This window comes from Lucilia sericata, unplaced genomic scaffold, assembly GCF_015586225.1.
Source record: "Lucilia sericata isolate MDLA Ls3-8-SP2 unplaced genomic scaffold, ASM1558622v1 Contig000990F_arrow, whole genome shotgun sequence".
NCBI classification, from domain to species: Eukaryota; Metazoa; Arthropoda; class Insecta; order Diptera; family Calliphoridae; genus Lucilia; species Lucilia sericata.
This window is the reverse complement of record NW_023994973.1, coordinates 117,501-135,825: the sequence shown is the minus strand read 5'-3', so window position 1 is coordinate 135,825 and position 18,325 is coordinate 117,501. Positions and strand designations below refer to the sequence as shown.

General features: G+C 30.3%; 2 protein-coding genes across 3 annotated transcripts in view; one reads left to right on the top strand and one right to left on the bottom strand.

Annotated features, from left to right (window-relative positions):
• Nucleotides 1–7,799, bottom strand: part of LOC119609486 (cytosolic endo-beta-N-acetylglucosaminidase) — a 32,706-nt gene extending 24,907 nt beyond the window's left edge. The window contains exon 1 of the mRNA XM_037964305.1: nt 7,608–7,799. Within this exon, the coding sequence (XP_037820233.1) occupies nt 7,608–7,635 (28 nt within the window). The 5' untranslated portion in view covers nt 7,636–7,799. The remainder of the gene's footprint in view (nt 1–7,607) is intronic.
• Nucleotides 7,800–10,318: 2,519 nt separating this feature from the next.
• LOC119609484 overlaps nt 10,319–18,325 on the top strand; it is a 15,044-nt gene continuing 7,037 nt past the window's right edge. Inside the window, exons 1-2 of one of the 2 annotated variants that reach the window (XM_037964302.1) lie at nt 10,319–11,005; nt 17,343–17,345. In XM_037964302.1, coding sequence (XP_037820230.1) covers nt 10,951–11,005; nt 17,343–17,345 — 58 coding nt within the window. In that variant the 5' untranslated portion in view covers nt 10,319–10,950. The remainder of the gene's footprint in view (nt 11,006–17,342; nt 17,346–18,325) is intronic. The other variant, XM_037964303.1, reaches the window with a different exon arrangement.

Below are 18,325 nucleotides of genomic sequence, written 5' to 3'. Positions count from 1 at the left end.
AAAGATACTTTTTTCCCAAAAAAATGACAAAAAATCGCCTTTTTTTAATTTTTTAAATTTAAATGCCTATAACTTTGGACTCAGTCATGATTTTTACATAATTCTTTCACTGCTTGGTATATAAACTTGTTGTTAAGCAAATAAAAAAATGGCGAAAATCGGAAATATTTGGACCTGCTATTATCAAAAAAACTAAAGTAAGGACGGTAAAAATTTTAAAATTTTAATATTCAAATGCGAATATCTCCTAAACTATAAGAGATAATTTACTGCTACGACGACATTTTTTATAGTGCTCGATGAGGAGATTCTATATACGAAATTTTTTTTAAATCGGAACTCAAATGAAGAAATAGGATCGTTTTAAAAATTTAACATAGCCGAGGTGTCCTAATTTGAGGACCCCCCGCCGGGCCCCTGGTTGGCCTATAAGGTCCAAATTCAAAACCTAAACTCGACAACACCTCCTCTTTGTGCACACCAAATTTCATTAAAATCGGATTAACCGTTTAGAAGTTACCGAATTATTTCCCTCTTTTTTTTTTTCCTATACCACTGTGGGTCATTGTTTAAGACAGATACTAATATCCATTCAAGTATAGTGCAATGGAATGGAATGAAGGTGGATAATTTGGAAATGCGTTTTGAAACAAACATGAAAAATATTATTTTCGATTTCTTTGGTCAATGATTTTGAAATGATTTAAACACCTTATTAATCCTACCCTCGTATTTAATAATGGAATATTTGGGTATCCTCTTTACATACACATAAATACATTTATTTTCTATACATTCAAACAAAACATCCATGGAAAAATGTTATGCTTTTAAAACAATGATGTATTTAAAATTTTATGTTATTGCTCAAAATACACTATAATGTTATTGTATTTTACGGCCTTATATGAAATGTGTGTATTATTCCTTGTTCCCCCGAATAAAATACAAATTCTTATTCATGCATATAAATTGAAAAAAAGGGACAAAATTTACAATTTTCCCCTAGTTTTAGCACTTGATGGTCGTACGGAAAGTGCGATAAATTAAATGAAATGACAAAGTGTCCACCAATGATACTTTCAGTTTGAGTTTTTATGTATTCTTTAAATCTTCCTTTTTCTGCTTTTTATTATTCTACTGATGGTGTCCATGTAAATTATTATAAATTGTTGAGCGTTGGGGCCAGCAGTCATAATGGGAACAAGAAGAAACTTTCTTACTTTGTTGCTCTTGTTTTACACAATTTTATTTTATAATTTTTGCAATTTTTACTTTCATAGACAGCAAAACTTTATGGAATTTTAAATATCATTTAAATATGTGCATTAAATTGTAACTGCGATTAAGTTTTATTGTAATTTTTATCAATAAGATATTTACCCCCTTACTCACAAACAAAATTTTTATTTTATAAAAGGTTTATATAACAAAATTTCCATACAAAATCTAATTTATAAACTGTTTATAAAATAAAAATTTTGTTTGTGAATAAGGGGATTAATATTTAGTCTGGATAATATTATAATTAAAAAGTATTGGGTCAACTTTTGATGATGAGTAGTATAGATGTATAAACGGCCGAAATATAGAATAAACTAAACGATAGTTATGAATATAGAGAGAACTTAAGACTGTAGTTAACCCTCTACACCAGATTATAGAGCAGACTATAGTCAACACCATACAGTTCGGACCATACATCAAACCACAGTTTAAACTAAAGTTCAAACTGTAGTCCAGACTATTGTATATGAAGACCATAGTTTGATCATTCTCTCCACTATAGTTTGACAAACTTTCAGACCATAGTTTGGCTACAGTCTAAACTATAGACTACACTATAAACATGAGTATAGACTAGACTATAGCCCAGAATATAGACTAGACTATAGACTAGACTATAGACTAGACTATAGACTAGACTATAGACTAGACTATAGACTAGACTATTAGACTAGACTATAGACTAGACTATAGACTAGACTATAGACTAGACTATAGACTAGACTATAGACTAGACTATAGACTAGGACTATAGACTAGACTATAGACTAGACTATAGACTAGACTATAGACTAGACTATAGACTAGACTATAGACTAGACTATAGACTAGACTATAGACTAGACTATAGACTAGACTATAGACTAGACTATAGACTAGACTATAGACTAGACTATAGACTAGACTATAGACTAGACTATAGACTAGACTATAGACTAGACTATAGACTAGACTATAGACTAGACTATAGACTAGACTATAGACTAGACTATATACAGCTTATAGGGACTAGACTATAGACTAGGACTTGTTAGACTAGACTATAGACTCGACTATAGACTAGATTGTAGGACTATGCTACAGACAAGACTATAGACTAGACTATAGACTATACTATAGACTATACTATAGGACTAGACTATAGGAATAGACTATAGATAGACTATAGATAGACTATATAGACTAGTCCTATAGACTAGACTAGACTATAGACTAGACTATATACTAGACTAGACTATAGGACTAGACTATAGACTAGACTATAGACTAGACTATAGACTAGACTATAGAACTAGACTATAGACTAGACTATAGACTAGACTATAGACTCGACTATAGACTAGGCTATGACTAGGCTATAAACTAGACTAGATACTAGATAATAGACTAGACAATATTTCAGACTATTGTTAAATTACAGCACAGACCATAGTTCAAACTATTAACCAGACTAAACTTATTAAAACAATTACCAAAAAGGCTTTCTTTTTCAAGGATTTCTATCAAATTTATAACACCTAACTAATAAATCTAAAATATTTGTACTGAAAAATTAAGCTATTTTTCATTAAATTTATTGCTACTATTAACCATTATAAAAATTTGCCATAAATCTTTAATATTTTCCTCCTCAAACATCTTCAATAAAAATTAAATAAATGTCTATCATTAAAACTTGAAAGTTTTCCGCTGACCTTAAAATTTTATTGACCCCTTTTACTGCTGGCATGATTAAACGAAAATCATCATTTCATGTGATGTCTTTTTATTTTTGGAAAAAAATTGTGAATTTTTATAGACCACAATTACCTTTTTATGAGTATTTTTAAAGTGCACTAAAAAAAAATCAGCAGCTTTTCATATACAGCCATCAGCAAAATTTTTTACGTGACATACATTTTTTTCATCCTCTGAACATGTCCTTATTATACGCAGTTGATGGAGTCATTAAATTTAAACAGTAGTAAAGATTTACGAGGAAACAAACAGACACACACACCCACTTCCAAGCAAATAGGAATTGGTTTGATTTTTAAAATGTTTAAAGCAAAAATCTGAGATATTTAAGAAGAACAGTGAAAAAATTTAGGACTTAGTTAATATAATTGCGAGAGTCTTTGAAATTTTAATTTAAAATCAAGTAAAATAAACTAACTTGACTATTTATTACGTCACTTAAAATCCCTACTTTATTAAGTCAATCCCCCAAAAAACAACTGGATATTAGCAAAATTTTGTAGGATTTATAACATTCGTCACTACCTCATAAAAAAAGCATTTTTTAAACATTTGTATCATTTCCTCCTTTTTTATTTTTAAAACCAATAAATAGCTTTTTTGTCTTGTCATGAATACGCCAGAAATAATCAAGGAGATTGATTGTAAATAAATACTTTCAAATGCTACTGAGTGGATGATGATGATGATGATGACGACGATGATTAGAATGATTTTATTGTAGTTAAGATATCTTCAGTTATTTATTATAGATGTTGTGTTTTAGCTGTATTTTATAAAAATGCTTTTAATGGCCTCTTAAGATTCTAAATGAAACTCATGTTTAATATTTTTAGTAACATGATATTTTAGTTATCTCGTAGTCGTTCGTTGTTCTCTTAATTTGTGTGATTATTTTTTGTAAATGACAATGAATTTTGTGAAATATTTGTTGAACTCTAGGAGTATTTTGGTAACGTAGTAGCAACTGTATCTCAGGCCATTATTAAACAAATTTGTCATCATATTTTGTGATAAACAACATAATTATGTATATTGATAATGATATTTATGACTTTATTTGGTAAAAATGTGAGATTTTAATGGATAAGTAAGAGATATGAGACCATGCTGTATGTATTAGAGAATATTAACTATACAGAATATTTTAATTCATATTGTAGAGCGGACTACATACTACCATAATGCTAACTATAGTTCAAATAGATTAGGGGTCAGATTATAGATCAAACTATTGTAAAGATAAGTCTTTAGGCCCGACTATACATAGGTCGATCTATAGTTCAGGTTACAGATTAGTCCATTGTAATGACTATAGATAAGATTATATAATCCAGACTATAGATTAGTATATAGTGCAGGCTAGGGATCCATAGTCCAGATTGTAAAGATAAGATTATAGGCCTCACTAGACTTTAGATCAGTCTATTGTAGAAACTATAGATCAGTCTATAGTCCAGACTATAGAGCAGTATATAGTCCAGTCTTTAAATCAGTTAATTGTCTGATCTAGACTATAGATACATCTATACTCCGGGGTATAGATCAGTCTATAGTCCTGAGTATAGATAAGCCTATAGTCTTGAGTATAGATCAATCTATAGTCGAGACGATAGATAGGTATATAGTCCAGAATATACTTCAATCTATAGTGAGCACTATAGTTCAATCTATATTGGAGACTATAGTTCGGTCCACACTATAGATCAGCCTATAGGCCAGACTATAGTTCAATATATAGTCTAGACTACAGATCAGTATATAGTTTATACTATAGATTAGTCTATGGTCCAGACTACAGACTATAGATCAGTCTATATAGATCAGTCTATATAAATCAGTCTATAGTCCAGACTATATGTATATCAGTATATAGTCCATACTATAGATCAGTCTGTAGTCCAGGTTATAGATCAATCTCTTGTCCAGACTATAGATCAGTCTATGGTCCAGACTACAGACTATAGATCAGTTTATAGTTCAGAATATAGATCAGTCTATAGTCCAGATTATAGATCAGTCTATAGTCCAGATTATAATTCGGTCCTCACTATAGATCAGTCTATAGGCCAGACTATAGTTCAATATATAGTCTAGACTACAGATCAGTATATAGTTTATACTATAGATTAGTCTACGGTCCAGACTACAGACTATAGATCAGTCTATAGTTAAGAATATAGATCAGTCTATATAAATCAGTCTAGAGTCCAGACTATATATCAGTATATAGTCCATACTATAGATCAGTCTGTAGTCCAGGTTATAGATCAATCTCTTGTCCAGACTATAGATCAGTCTATGGTCCAGACTACAGACTATAGATCAGTCTATAGCTCAGAATATAGATCAGTCTATAGTCCAGATAATAGATCAGTCTATAGTCCAGATTATAAATCAATCTATAGTCCAAACTATAGATCAGTCTATAGCCCATATTATAGATCAGAGATAACAATATATCATGCCATTGTGCATACTAGAAATCCAAAATAAGACTATAGTTCAGACTAGACTCCATCTCAGACAAAAATAAATTATTTAAATAAAATAACTAGGTAAAGAAATTTATGTTACAAATTTGTATACTGAACATTTCCTTTTAAGTATTTAATTCCAAGAATATACATATTAATATCTGCTTAAACTATTTATAGAAATATTCCATTAAGTATTAGTCATTAATTTTGTATTATAAACTGATTGTTAAAAAAAAATTGTTTTATTAGTTTACTAAATCTATCAATGCCACTTCCCTCCTCTAAGAAACAAACTAATGCCGCCAACAATCGTTAGTTTAAGTATAAATTTATTTATTGTTGTTGTGATTCTTATTTATTTTTCTTATTTAAGTTTTAAAACAACGGCAGTATTAAACAGGGATGGACAAATGGTTTCAATAGTACTATTTGGGGGGTAATAGCAGAACAACAGTGGCAATTTCAGGTACTTTTTTAATGTCTATGATGGAATTGCAAATCTAATTAGTTCAATAGACAATTAAATCAGTAGGAACTAGGGTTCTATAGTTGAAACGAAAAGTCGACTTTTCGACTTTTTGCATTTAGTTAAAAGTCGACTTTTCGACCTTTCGACTTTTTCCATTTTATGAAAAGTCGTTTTTTCGATTTTTCGACTTTTCGACCTTTTTCATTTATTTAAAAGTCGACTTTTCGACTTTTTCCGACTTTTTTCGACTTTTTCCGACTTTTTTCGACTTTTCGACTTTTTTCGACTTTTTCGACTTTTTTCGACTTTTTTCGACTTTTTCCGACTTTTTCCGACTTTTCGATTTTTTACGACTTTTTGACTATTTTCGACTTTTTTTCGACTTTTTTCGATAATTTTTTACTTTTTTCGAGTTTTTCCGACTATTTTAGAGTTTTTGACCTCTTTTCCACTTTTTTAAAATTTTCGACTATTTTCGACTTTTTTCGACTTTTCGACTTTTTCCGACTTTTCGACTTTTTCCAACTTTTCGACTTTTTTCGACTTTTCGACTTTTTTCGACTTATCGACTTTTTTCGACTTTTCGACTTTTCGATTTTTTTCGACTTTCCGACTTTTCGACTTTTATTTACAAAGTCGACTTTTCGACTTTTTTCATAGACGATAGTCAAGTTATCGACTTTTTTGGAACAAAATAGTCGACTTCGACTTTTCGACTTTTTTCGACAAAAAGTCGATTGTTCGATTATTCGTAAGTCGATTTATAGAACCCTAGTAGGAACTATTCAACTTGGACATTCTCTGTTTACAAAATAATCTAATATAAAAAGATCCAGTCCCATCTATACAATACTTAACAATGGGGTACCTTTTTAGTACCAAATAATTTTGCGGGATTATTTTACAAATCTGTCGTCTGCTAAAATGTATAAACAACTTAAAACTCCCAAACAAACGTTTAATAGTACCAATAGATATTTTGCACTGTTCTTCTCCAAATCATATTGCTTTAGCTGGATAAATTGTTTTTGTTGTTCGATTCTACCTACATTATTCCTAACCCTCTTACAATAACAAAAAACTGTAAATAAACTGTCTGTTGCTGTTGCTGCTGTTTTGGTTTTTCCTACTTCAGACTCGTGAGTCATTTGTTTTCTAAAAATAAAAGTACAAAAACTTAAAAAAGGGAAAAATACAAAAATAAAACAATTTAAATGCAACAGATTTGTTGTTGCTACATTTATTTATTTTACAGTTATTATTTGTATTTTTTAAAATATTAAAAAGAAATGTCTACCAAAAACAACAACAACAAACAATTTCCCCATTTTTGTCTTATCTAAAGCAGCTGCTGTCGCCTGTAAATTTGAAATTTTAATAATTTGGCTCGTTTCTTTATCATTATTTGCGTAGTTTATTTGTTAAATAAAAAGAAAAATACAAAAAAATACTTTGATAAACAATTTTAAATAAAATTTATTAATTAAATGTTCACACAAGTGCAGAAGGGAATTACTAAATTACTAGAAAGCTTCACTTAACAAGCACATGTTTTCTGCTTTTGCCGTGATTTGTCTGTTCGAATCTTTTTAAATAATTTATTAGTTGTTAATTAATTAAATTATGCAACTTACTGCAACAAACATTCGCTTTATCACACATATTATTCGTATTTTTTAAGATTTTTTTTGTTTAGAAATAGATTTGTTTATGTTTTTTTCAAAGCACTTTTTCTTTCACTATTCTTCACTTTGGTATGTTTTTAAGTTTATTGTTTTTGCCACTCACTCTCATTGCATTGCACACACAAAGCAACAACAGAAATACCGGTGTGTGTGAACAGCTGACAATGACATTTCACTAATAGAATGATGCCAAGTTGACAAACTGGCACAAAGTCTAATAAGACAAAAATGGTAATGCCAGATTTTGTGTGGTGATTGTTTTTGCGATGGGCTTTAAGGGGGAATAAATAATAAGCCGAAACGAGACTTTTGGAACTGCTACAGATAGCAACTCCATTGAAAACATGGAATATATTTACCTTAAATGAAAATTATTTATATTATTTAAATTTAAAAGAATCAGAATTTCGAAAGTGTTTATAAAATCCACTTAAAAAAACAAAACATTGACTGCATCGTTCTGTTGTATAGTTAGTTAGTTAGTTAGTTAGTAGTTTAGTTAGTTAGTTAGTTAGTTAGTTAGTTAGTTAGTTAGTTAGTTAGTTAGTTAGTTAGTTAGTTAGTTAGTTAGTTAGTTAGTTAGTTAGTTAGTTAGTTAGTTAGTTAGTTAGTTAGTTAGTTAGTTCGTTAGTTAGTTAGTTAGTTAGTTAGTTAGTTAGTTAGTTAGTAGTTAGTTAGTTAGTTAGTTAGTTAGTTAGTTAGTTAGTTAGTTAGTTAGTTAGTTAGTTAGTAGTTAGTTAGTTAGTTAGTTAGTTAGTTAGTTAGTTAGTTAGTTAGTAGTTAGTTAGTTAGTTAGTTAGTTAGTAGTTAGTTAGTAGTAGTTAGTTAGTTAGTTAGTAGTTAGTTAGTTAGTTAGTTAGTTAGTTAGTTAGTTAGTTAGTTAGTTAGTTAGTTAGTTAGTTAGTTAGTTAGTTAGTAGTTAGTTAGTTAGTTAGTTTAGTTAGTTAGTTAGTTAGTTAGTAGTTAGTTAGTTAGTTAGTTAGTTAGTTAGTTAGTTAGTTAGTTAGTTAGTTAGTTAGTTAGTTAGTTAGTTAGTTAGTTAGTTAGTTAGTTAGTAGTTAGTTAGTTAGTTAGTTAGTTAGTTAGTTAGTTAGTTAGTTAGTTAGTTAGTAGTTAGTTAGTTAGTTAGTTAGTTAGTTAGTTAGTTAGTTAGTTAGTTAGTTAGTTAGTAGTTAGTTAGTTAGTTAGTTAGTTAGTTAGTTAGTTAGTTAGTTAGTTAGTTAGTTAGTTAGTTAGTTAGTTAGTTAGTTAGTTAGTTAGTTAGTTAGTTAGTTAGTTAGTTAGTTAGTTAGTTAGTTAGTTAGTTAGTTAGTTAGTTAGTTAGTTAGTTAGTTAGTTAGTTAGTTAGTTAGTTAGTTAGTTAGTTAGTTAGTTAGTTAGTTAGTTAGTTAGTTAGTAGTTAGTAGTTAGTTAGTTAGTTAGTTAGTTAGTTAGTTAGTTAGTTAGTTAGTTAGTTAGTTAGTTAGTTAGTTAGTTAGTTAGTTAGTTAGTTAGTTAGTTAGTTAGTAGTAGTTAGTTAGTTAGTTAGTAGTTAGTAGTTAGTTAGTTAGTTAGTTAGTAGTTAGTTAGTTAGTTAGTTAGTTAGTTAGTTAGTTAGTTAGTTAGTTAGTTAGTTAGTTAGTTAGTTAGTAGTTAGTTAGTTAGTAGTTAGTTAGTTAGTTAGTTAGTTAGTTAGTTAGTTAGTTAGTTAGTTAGTTAGTTAGTTAGTTAGTAGTTAGTTAGTTAGTAGTTAGTTAGTTAGTTAGTTAGTTAGTTAGTTAGTTAGTAGTTAGTTAGTTAGTTAGTTAGTTAGTTAGTTAGTTAGTTAGTTAGTTAGTTAGTTAGTTAGTTAGTTAGTTAGTTAGTTAGTTAGTTAGTTAGTTAGTTAGTTAGTTAGTTAGTTAGTTAGTTAGTTAGTAGTTAGTTAGTTAGTTAGTTAGTTAGTTAGTAGTTAGTTAGTTAGTTAGTTAGTTAGTTAGTTAGTTAGTTAGTTAGTTAGTTAGTTAGTTAGTTAGTTAGTTAGTTAGTTAGTTAGTTAGTAGTTAGTTAGTTAGTTAGTAGTTAGTTAGTTAGTTAGTTAGTTAGTTAGTTAGTTAGTTAGTTAGTTAGTTAGTTAGTTAGTTAGTTAGTTAGTTAGTTAGTTAGTTAGTTAGTTAGTAGTTAGTTAGTTAGTTAGTTAGTTAGTTAGTTAGTTAGTTAGTTAGTTAGTTAGTTAGTTAGTTAGTAGTTAGTTAGTTAGTTAGTTAGTTAGTTAGTTAGTTAGTTAGTTAGTTAGTTAGTTAGTAGTTAGTTAGTTAGTAGTTAGTTAGTTAGTTAGTTAGTTAGTTAGTTAGTTAGTTAGTTAGTTAGTTAGTTAGTAGTAGTTAGTTAGTTAGTTAGTTAGTTAGTTAGTTAGTTAGTTAGTTAGTTAGTTAATTTCGGGTTGTATCTTATTTAATTTCGGGGTGTATATCTTGATTATCTCATATCTTTTTCGTCATAATTGAATAAAACCGCTATTAACCACAGACTTCATTTAATGCCTTTATTGTTATCACGAAATTTGAAGATTTCATAAATTGTCTAGTCTATTTAAAGCTTTTAACTTAATTTACACAAATTTATAATACAAATAGACATTTCAAAAAAATACAATTACTATTATTTTTTCTTTTATGGATATTTTGTTTATTTTTAGGATTCTAGAAGACAAATCAACATTGAATAGTTTTTAATCGATGATAACTAAAGGAATCAAGACGCCAAAATGGCGGGCATATTTAATGAAATCAACTATTATCCTGTAAACAGTATTGTAGACAACAGCAATAGATTTGATAGCATTAGCGGCAACAACACAACGAATAAATAATAAATGTTAAAGAATTTGTATACGATTTATAAGTTAAAACCAAAAAAGGAAATTTCTATACATACAAATTTAAAAAGATTAAAGCAAAATCATTAAAAACAAACTTCTGCATATATAAGCTAAACTATATTTTACTAAATAAAACTTAAAAAAAAGCAAACACAAGGTGAAATGGATTTTATGCTTTTTTAGTGATTAACAAAGAAACGAAGAAGAAGAACTTTTAAATTTTCCTTTGTGCAGAAACGGAAGGACCAAATTACAAAAAGACGTAAAAAATTGTTAAAGCTTTTTTGCTAATGATTCTCATTATATTTTACTTCAATATTATTTTGTTCGGTTTTACAAAATAATTCCTGACCAAAGGATAAAGTTTTCTTTCCACAAAAGTTATTACAGTATTCTACGAAAGAAAAAAAAAATCATACATAATATTAAATAAAAACCGCAACATCCACAAAAATGCCAGCTGGACGTGTTGCCGGAAAAGCTGGTTATTCCACCAACTATTATAATGGTAAGTATTGTAAATGGAATTTCCTTATTTTAAATACATATTTTTGTAACTTGTATAAATATTAAACACAGTGGTATGAATGGTTTTTATTATTAATTATTAAAAATACTAACAAATTACTAATATTTAAAATATAAATATATTGATAAATAAGTTTTTAAAAATATAACCAATAAATATGAACTTAAAAAACTTGATTAATTAAAAAAAGTTAAAAAACACTTTGTAACATTTTTATAATTATTTAGAAATATACATGTATTCAATATAGAACCAGTGTCATATGGTTGTATGTTATACAACGTAGTATGCAATAGGACAAGAGACAGAAAAAGGGAGAGGGAAAGCAAACAGCCGGAAAGCAGGGGGGGGCGGGAAAGGGCGGGCCACGAAAAGGCGCGGCGAACGAACGAACGAACGAACGAACGAACGAACGAAAACGAACGAACGAACGAACGAACGAACGAACGAACGAACGAACGAACGAACGAACGAACGAGAACGAAGAACGAACGAACGAACGAACGAACTAACGAACGAACGAACGAAGAACGAACGAAACGAACGAAACGAACGAACTAACGAACGAACGAACGAACGAAAGAACGAACGAACGAACGAACGAACGAACGAACGAACGAACGAACGAACGAAACGAACGAACGAACGAACGAACGAACGAACGAACGAACGAACGAACGAACGAACGAACGAACGAACGACGAACGACTAACGAACTAACGAACGAACGACGAACGAACGAACGAACAACGAACGAACGAACGAACGAACGAACGAACGAACGAACGAAAACGAACGAACGAACGAACGAACGAACGAACTAAACGAACGACAAACTAACTAACTAACGAACTAACTAACGAACTAAACTAACTAAAAAACTAACTAACGAACTAACTAACTAACGAACTAACTAACTAACAACGAAACAACTAACTAACTAACTAACGAACTAACTACTAACAACTAACTAACTAACTAACTAACTAACTAACTAACTAACTAACTAAAAACGAACGAACTAACTAACTAACTAACTAACGAACTAACTAACAAACAACTAACTAACAATAACTAACGAACTAAAAACTAACTAACTAACTAACAACTAACTAACTAACTAACTAACTAACTAACTAACTAACTACTAACTAACTAACTAACTAACTAACTAACTAACTAACGAACTAACTAACGAACTAACTAACTAACTAACTAACTAACTAACTAAACTAACTAACTAACTAACTAACTAACTAACTAACTAACTAACTAACTAACTAACTGACTAACTAAATAACGAACTTAAGTAGCTTCCTTCAGAATATGACTTTATCGCCCACAACTGGCTCCAAAATTCATGTGGAATGAATTTTCGGAATATTATTGACCCTCCCATATAACTCCTCTAAGCAAAAATCGTCCTCATGTTCATATTTATAAAAGGGCAATTTCGGAATAGGCTCTTTAATTGAGACTTGTGTCAATTTGGGTCCGAGCACTTTAGGATTCGATAGAGTAACTAATATGCTCTGTTTTTAAAAAATATGTACTCTCGTCTAACTATATTCCAAAAGTGCCACAAATACTTCATCAAATATTTCATAAATATGAGCCCTAAATTTAAATTTTCGTTTAACTACCTTCTCCAGCCTCAATAATTATGCAGAACAACAAGACTTAAATCTCCTTGTCTTAATTAAAAATATGATTTCAATTACAGATATTCAAACTACTTTGTGTAACACTTAAAATATTACCATCAGCAAACTGACTGCAAAAATATACATTTTATTTGATTTATTATTTTTTCTCGGGTATTTTAAAAATATATGTATGTATGTATGTATGTATGTATGTATGTATGTATGTATATCTGCAAAATTTCATGAAAATACCATTAATTTCAATAACAAATTGTATTCGTAGTTGTAATTCAATACACTGGTACAATATTTGTAATGAATATGGCGCGAATAAAAAAGTTATGGTAGAAAAATGGTCTACGAAAATCAATTCAAAATAAAGGGTGTTTTTCTAAAGATTAATAAAACCTTATGTTGATGGAATGTGGAATTTCGTACACTGGTCCCTAAAACCACGATTTTTCACTTAAAAATTTTATATAATTTCGATCGGAGTTATTGGTGATTTCTATTAAGATTTGCCTCCATCTTCCGATATACCGATTTGTTTGAATTGCTAAGTGTTTTTAAAATTGATGCTATTTCTTTAAAATTATTAATTTCATAATTGTAAACCCTTAAAAATTACACCCTTTCCCTATATACGTATATTGGGTACATGAAAAACTTTTATTGAACAGCCAGTTAACATATTTTGGTGGTTTTGTATTTTTTCTTTCTTTTTCGTTATTTTTATGGAAATGCAATAAAAGTGAAAGCAGGGATATAAATAAATGTCTACATAAAAATCCTTTTAAATGACTTTTATTTATGTATGAAAGGAATATGTTTTAACATACTCGAACAAACATATACATGTTTAATTTTGCAATTATATATTATTGTTTTCATTTCATTGGGCAGAGGGCCAGCGATGAAATCTGGAGTAAATTAAAACGATTGAGGACTATATTGGATTCTAAAAAAGTTTACTTGTATTACAGAGATTGTCACCAACCACACGAATGGATCCGATTAAAAAGCTAGTCTGACCTAGGGTTCTATACTTGAAACGAAAAGTCGACTTTTCGACTTTTTTCATTTAATTAAAAGTCGACTTTCGACTTTTTGCATTTTATGAAAAGTCGATTTTTCGACTTTTTTCATTTAATTAAAAGTCGACTTTTAGACTTTTCGACTATAAGTATTTTATAAATAGTCGACTTTTCGACTTTTTTTCGACTTTTTTCGACTTTATCCACCTTTTTCGACCTTTTCCGACATTTCGATTTTTTCTACTTTTTGACTATTTTCGACTTCTTTCAACTTTTTTTTACTATTTTTTGACTTTTTTCGAGTTTTTCCGACTATTTTAGAGTTTTTGACTTTTTTTCCACTTATTTAAAATTTTCGACTATTTTTGACTTGTTTCTATAATTTTCGAGTTTTCGACTTTTTCCGACTTTTTCAACTTTTTTCGACTTTTCGACTTTTTTCGACTTTCTTCAACTTTTTTCAACTTTATTCGACTTTCAGACTTTTCGACTTTTTTCGACTTTTTTCACAGACGATAGTCGACTTATCGACATTTTTGGAACGGAATAGTCGACTTCGACTTTTTTTGACAAAAATCGATTGTTCGATTATTCGAAAGTCGATTTATAGAACCCTAGTCTGACCCTTGTAACAACTATGAAGAAAATATTTTGTAGCTTTTTGAATCATATGAGACCTTTTGCGTCCACCATGATTGCTTTAAAAGTCTATCTGCCTACGTTTTTTTATGGAAATGGAAAAGGGATAGTAAGATCTTATTTTTCAAATAATTTTATCTAAATCAGTTATTAATTCAGATACGTCTAATACGTCCAGACTAGGTAAATGAAACCACAAGACTCTTTTAATTTTAGCAAATCTAAATTTGCTATAACTTTTTAATAACATTAAAAATCATTTTAAAACACTAAAATAATTCGACGAACATTAATTTCTATTAGCAGGGCAGTTATTGACTTCAGTTCTCAAACGACAAGTTAATTTTTGTCGATCGTACCAATTACCAACAGGACATCTATAACGTTTAGGTTTGCCGGAAGCGCACAAATAATAACGACGACAATGATTGGCATCAATTAAAATAGTTCCCGATTTTAAGGACGCACAATCAGATGATTTAACAAAGTATCGAATTGTATTTGTGTCACTTGATTTCTTGGTTGTAGCACATGTGGTTGTGGTTTCGCATGGATTATTGGGGGCAGTTACTGGTTCTGTTGTTGTTGTTGCAATTGTAGTTGTTTCCTCTGTAATTGTAGTGGATTCGGTTGTTGGTTCATCTGCAACTGTGGTGGACTCGGTCGTTTCTTCATCTGATATTGTGGTGGAATCAGTTGTTGCTTCATCTGAAATTGTAGTGGACTCAGTTGTTTCTTCATCTGTAGATGTGGTGGACTCAGTTGTTTCTTCATCTGCAACTGTGGTGGACTCAGTTGTTGCTTCATCTGCATCGGTGGTGGACTCTGTTGGTAGTTCGTCTAGTTCATCAGTTCGTGGCGTAGTTTCAATCATAACGGAACCATCTTCTTCACAGTCATTACAGTAACCAAAATTTAAATTTAATAGTAAAACTAACACGATCAAATAATCTGAATTAAGAAATTTAATTTTACATTATTAAAAGATATCTGACAAACAATATCTGATCAGTTTACTTACATTGCTTCATTTTGTTTATTTTCCGTCCAAATTTAATGTTGTAACCCCTAACAATGTAATAACACCCAGACATATAACAGTGAAAGTTTTTATAGGCCCCTGAAATTAAAGATGCGTCTAGACTTAAAGTTGAAGTGTTTGAGGAAACTTATGAATATGGTCGAATAACGAGCATCTTAAATAACGGAACATTATGTTAAACTTATTATAAGAAATATAGTTTTGATGTTAGCAAAATCGCAGAACTTTTTAAATTTTGTAAATATTTAAAAACTATGTTTTAATACCAGTACGGATTAAATGGTTATTTTATATGAAATGTGTTATACTGTTTCAAACATTGTGATAAGCTTAATATACTTATTCAATTTTAAAGCATCTTATGTTACAAGTAAAATCAATCAAATATAACACGTGTTTTTTATTTACATGATATTTGCCAGACAAATGAAATAAGGGTAAGGCCTTTTGGACCAGACAATCAATTTGTAGCAGACAATGACGTCACTTGGAAATATTTTTTTGAAGTTGCCGACTTTTTAATGAACTTTAATTTTTAAAGCAACTTTTTTATGTTTTCAAAAATTTACCGAGAAATCGAAGATTTATGCTTCGAAAGACCATTAGCAGTTATGCCAAATACATACATATTTTACATATTTAAAAGTTTTTGATTATCTCAATACATATGTAAATAATTTTCTCAGCCCAGTTAGCATATCAGTAGTACATCTTGAATTTGTTTTGGAAAGTTGGGTAATGTCAAATATTTAGAGTCCAACCTAGGCAATTCCTAAATGCCTTGGAAATTACCACACAATAAGAATTTGTTTCGGAAAGTTATAGAAATTCAAATATTTAGAGTCCAACTTCAGCTTAAGGATCGAAAGGAACATCTATAAAAGTCTTATGGCAGTTGAGAAGAGTGGTTAAGATTTTAGTCCTATCGGTATATTATCAATAATCAGATTACATTGAGTATGGGGATTCTGAAAAAGCATAATATACAAATAATAACATGGACAATTTTGCCCATGAAATCGATTTCCGATACGAGTTCCCATTATCCGATTGGGCTGAAATTTTACTCCAGATTGTAGACAAGATGTTGAAGTGCTCTACGTGAACAGCTGCCATGTTGGCCATATTTCACGGTGGTACTTTTGATGAGCTGACTAGACGACTCACCACCGTTCGTGTCCGTATCTTATGCGCTGGTGGAAATGTTTGTACATGGTTCTGTCTGTACATACTCAAGTACTCGAGCTATCTAATCTCTGACGATTTCTGACCCTTCCGAGATGAAAACACATCACTTCCGTTTACAACCACGCAGATGAGATGGCCTCTTTAAAGTTGGCAACAGCACCAGGAGACGTATTCGGTAGGCCGAAAGACACAGAAAACACACTGTGATAAATCTGGTATGAATAGAGAAAACCCTGAACATACCTGTGCAAGGATGGAAAATTCAATGATACCATTTGCATAAGATACCTTAAATCCATCACCATTCAACTCAGCACACTTCCCATTCATTTGACACAGTCATAAAGAACATCATGCGACACACTCACTATAAGTTTACATACAGGTGGGCAAGTTCTGTGATCCATCTTGTATCATATACAATTAACACCAACTCATTTCCAACGCTTAGTACCACAGTCACTCCTCTGTGAACGGAACTTATCCCGAATTATAGACTCTAACGTGCATCAGTTCTTTAACATTCTCTTCCGAATTTGGGTTTTAACCATAGCCACCACGTGCATCCAGAAGAGACCTCTTCAATAAGCGGGACAAGACAAAGTCCGAAACTCTGCCCTGCGGGCTACCGATTCCCGCGGTACCAGATAATGTGGTTTTCTGGTTCGACCCCATGTCAAATCATTCCAAGGAAAGGCCGAGAATATATTTGATTATCACCAGGTACTGGTAGCACCTCTTTTCGCCGGAATTTTAAAAATGCCAAGATGGTCAAGTCTTTCGTGAAGGTTACAAAACCCTGGGGGTCCAGATAGTAGACAGTAACGAACAAATTGTGACCCTTAGAAGCAAAATTTATATACATTTTAGTTAGAGCTTGTTTGTGGATCAAATCTTTCTTATTCGGCCCAAAACAAGGGTATTAACCAGAGATATAGGTAGCGTCATTCTACAACGATATATTTAGATCTAATCACTTGATTTGATTGAGTCAATTTCATGACCATAATGTTGTTGTTTAAAAGAAATTCTCGGATCCCAAATTTTGTCGTCATATTTTTTTATACTCTATGTGGATTGCATAGCACCGTTTTGAAATTTTCACAAATTTTATAACTAGTATTACCCTAATGTATATACATAGATATGAGAGGACAGTTCCTTGGATTAATCTTGATATATCGGAATATATGATCAGATATGAAGTCGTATTAATGTGCTACATGTTGTATCGCTACAACCTTGCAAATCATAAATAGTTCAGACGTTGCTACTTCCGAATATAATAATTTGTTTTAATCGGCTTAATTTCTTTCTTCCACAATATGTGTCTGCTTTATAGCTATTCAAACGGCCTCAAAATCTTTTAGTTAATATGCTCTCGAATTCCTTATGAAATAAGGAAACTCCAGATATCTCCCAGATTTCGAATAAATTGCTTGTTATGGGTACTTGTGAGTAGATTCTTATAATTGTCAATTTAAAATGAAACTTTAACTTAAGGTATAAGTTTAATTAAATTCAAATGTTAAATGAAATTTTGAAGTGCTTGAACAAAACTGCCTGAAACTACACAAGTATTGAAGTGCTTCTGAAAAAGAGCTACTGTAAAAATGTGAAAAGGCCTCAAATAATAGAGTGAGATAACATACTGTTACCTAGAATATAGTAACAGGAAACTTTTAGATATTATTCATAATAAATTTTATCAGATTATTTAAGATTTTTATGGGAAAATCAAATACAAATT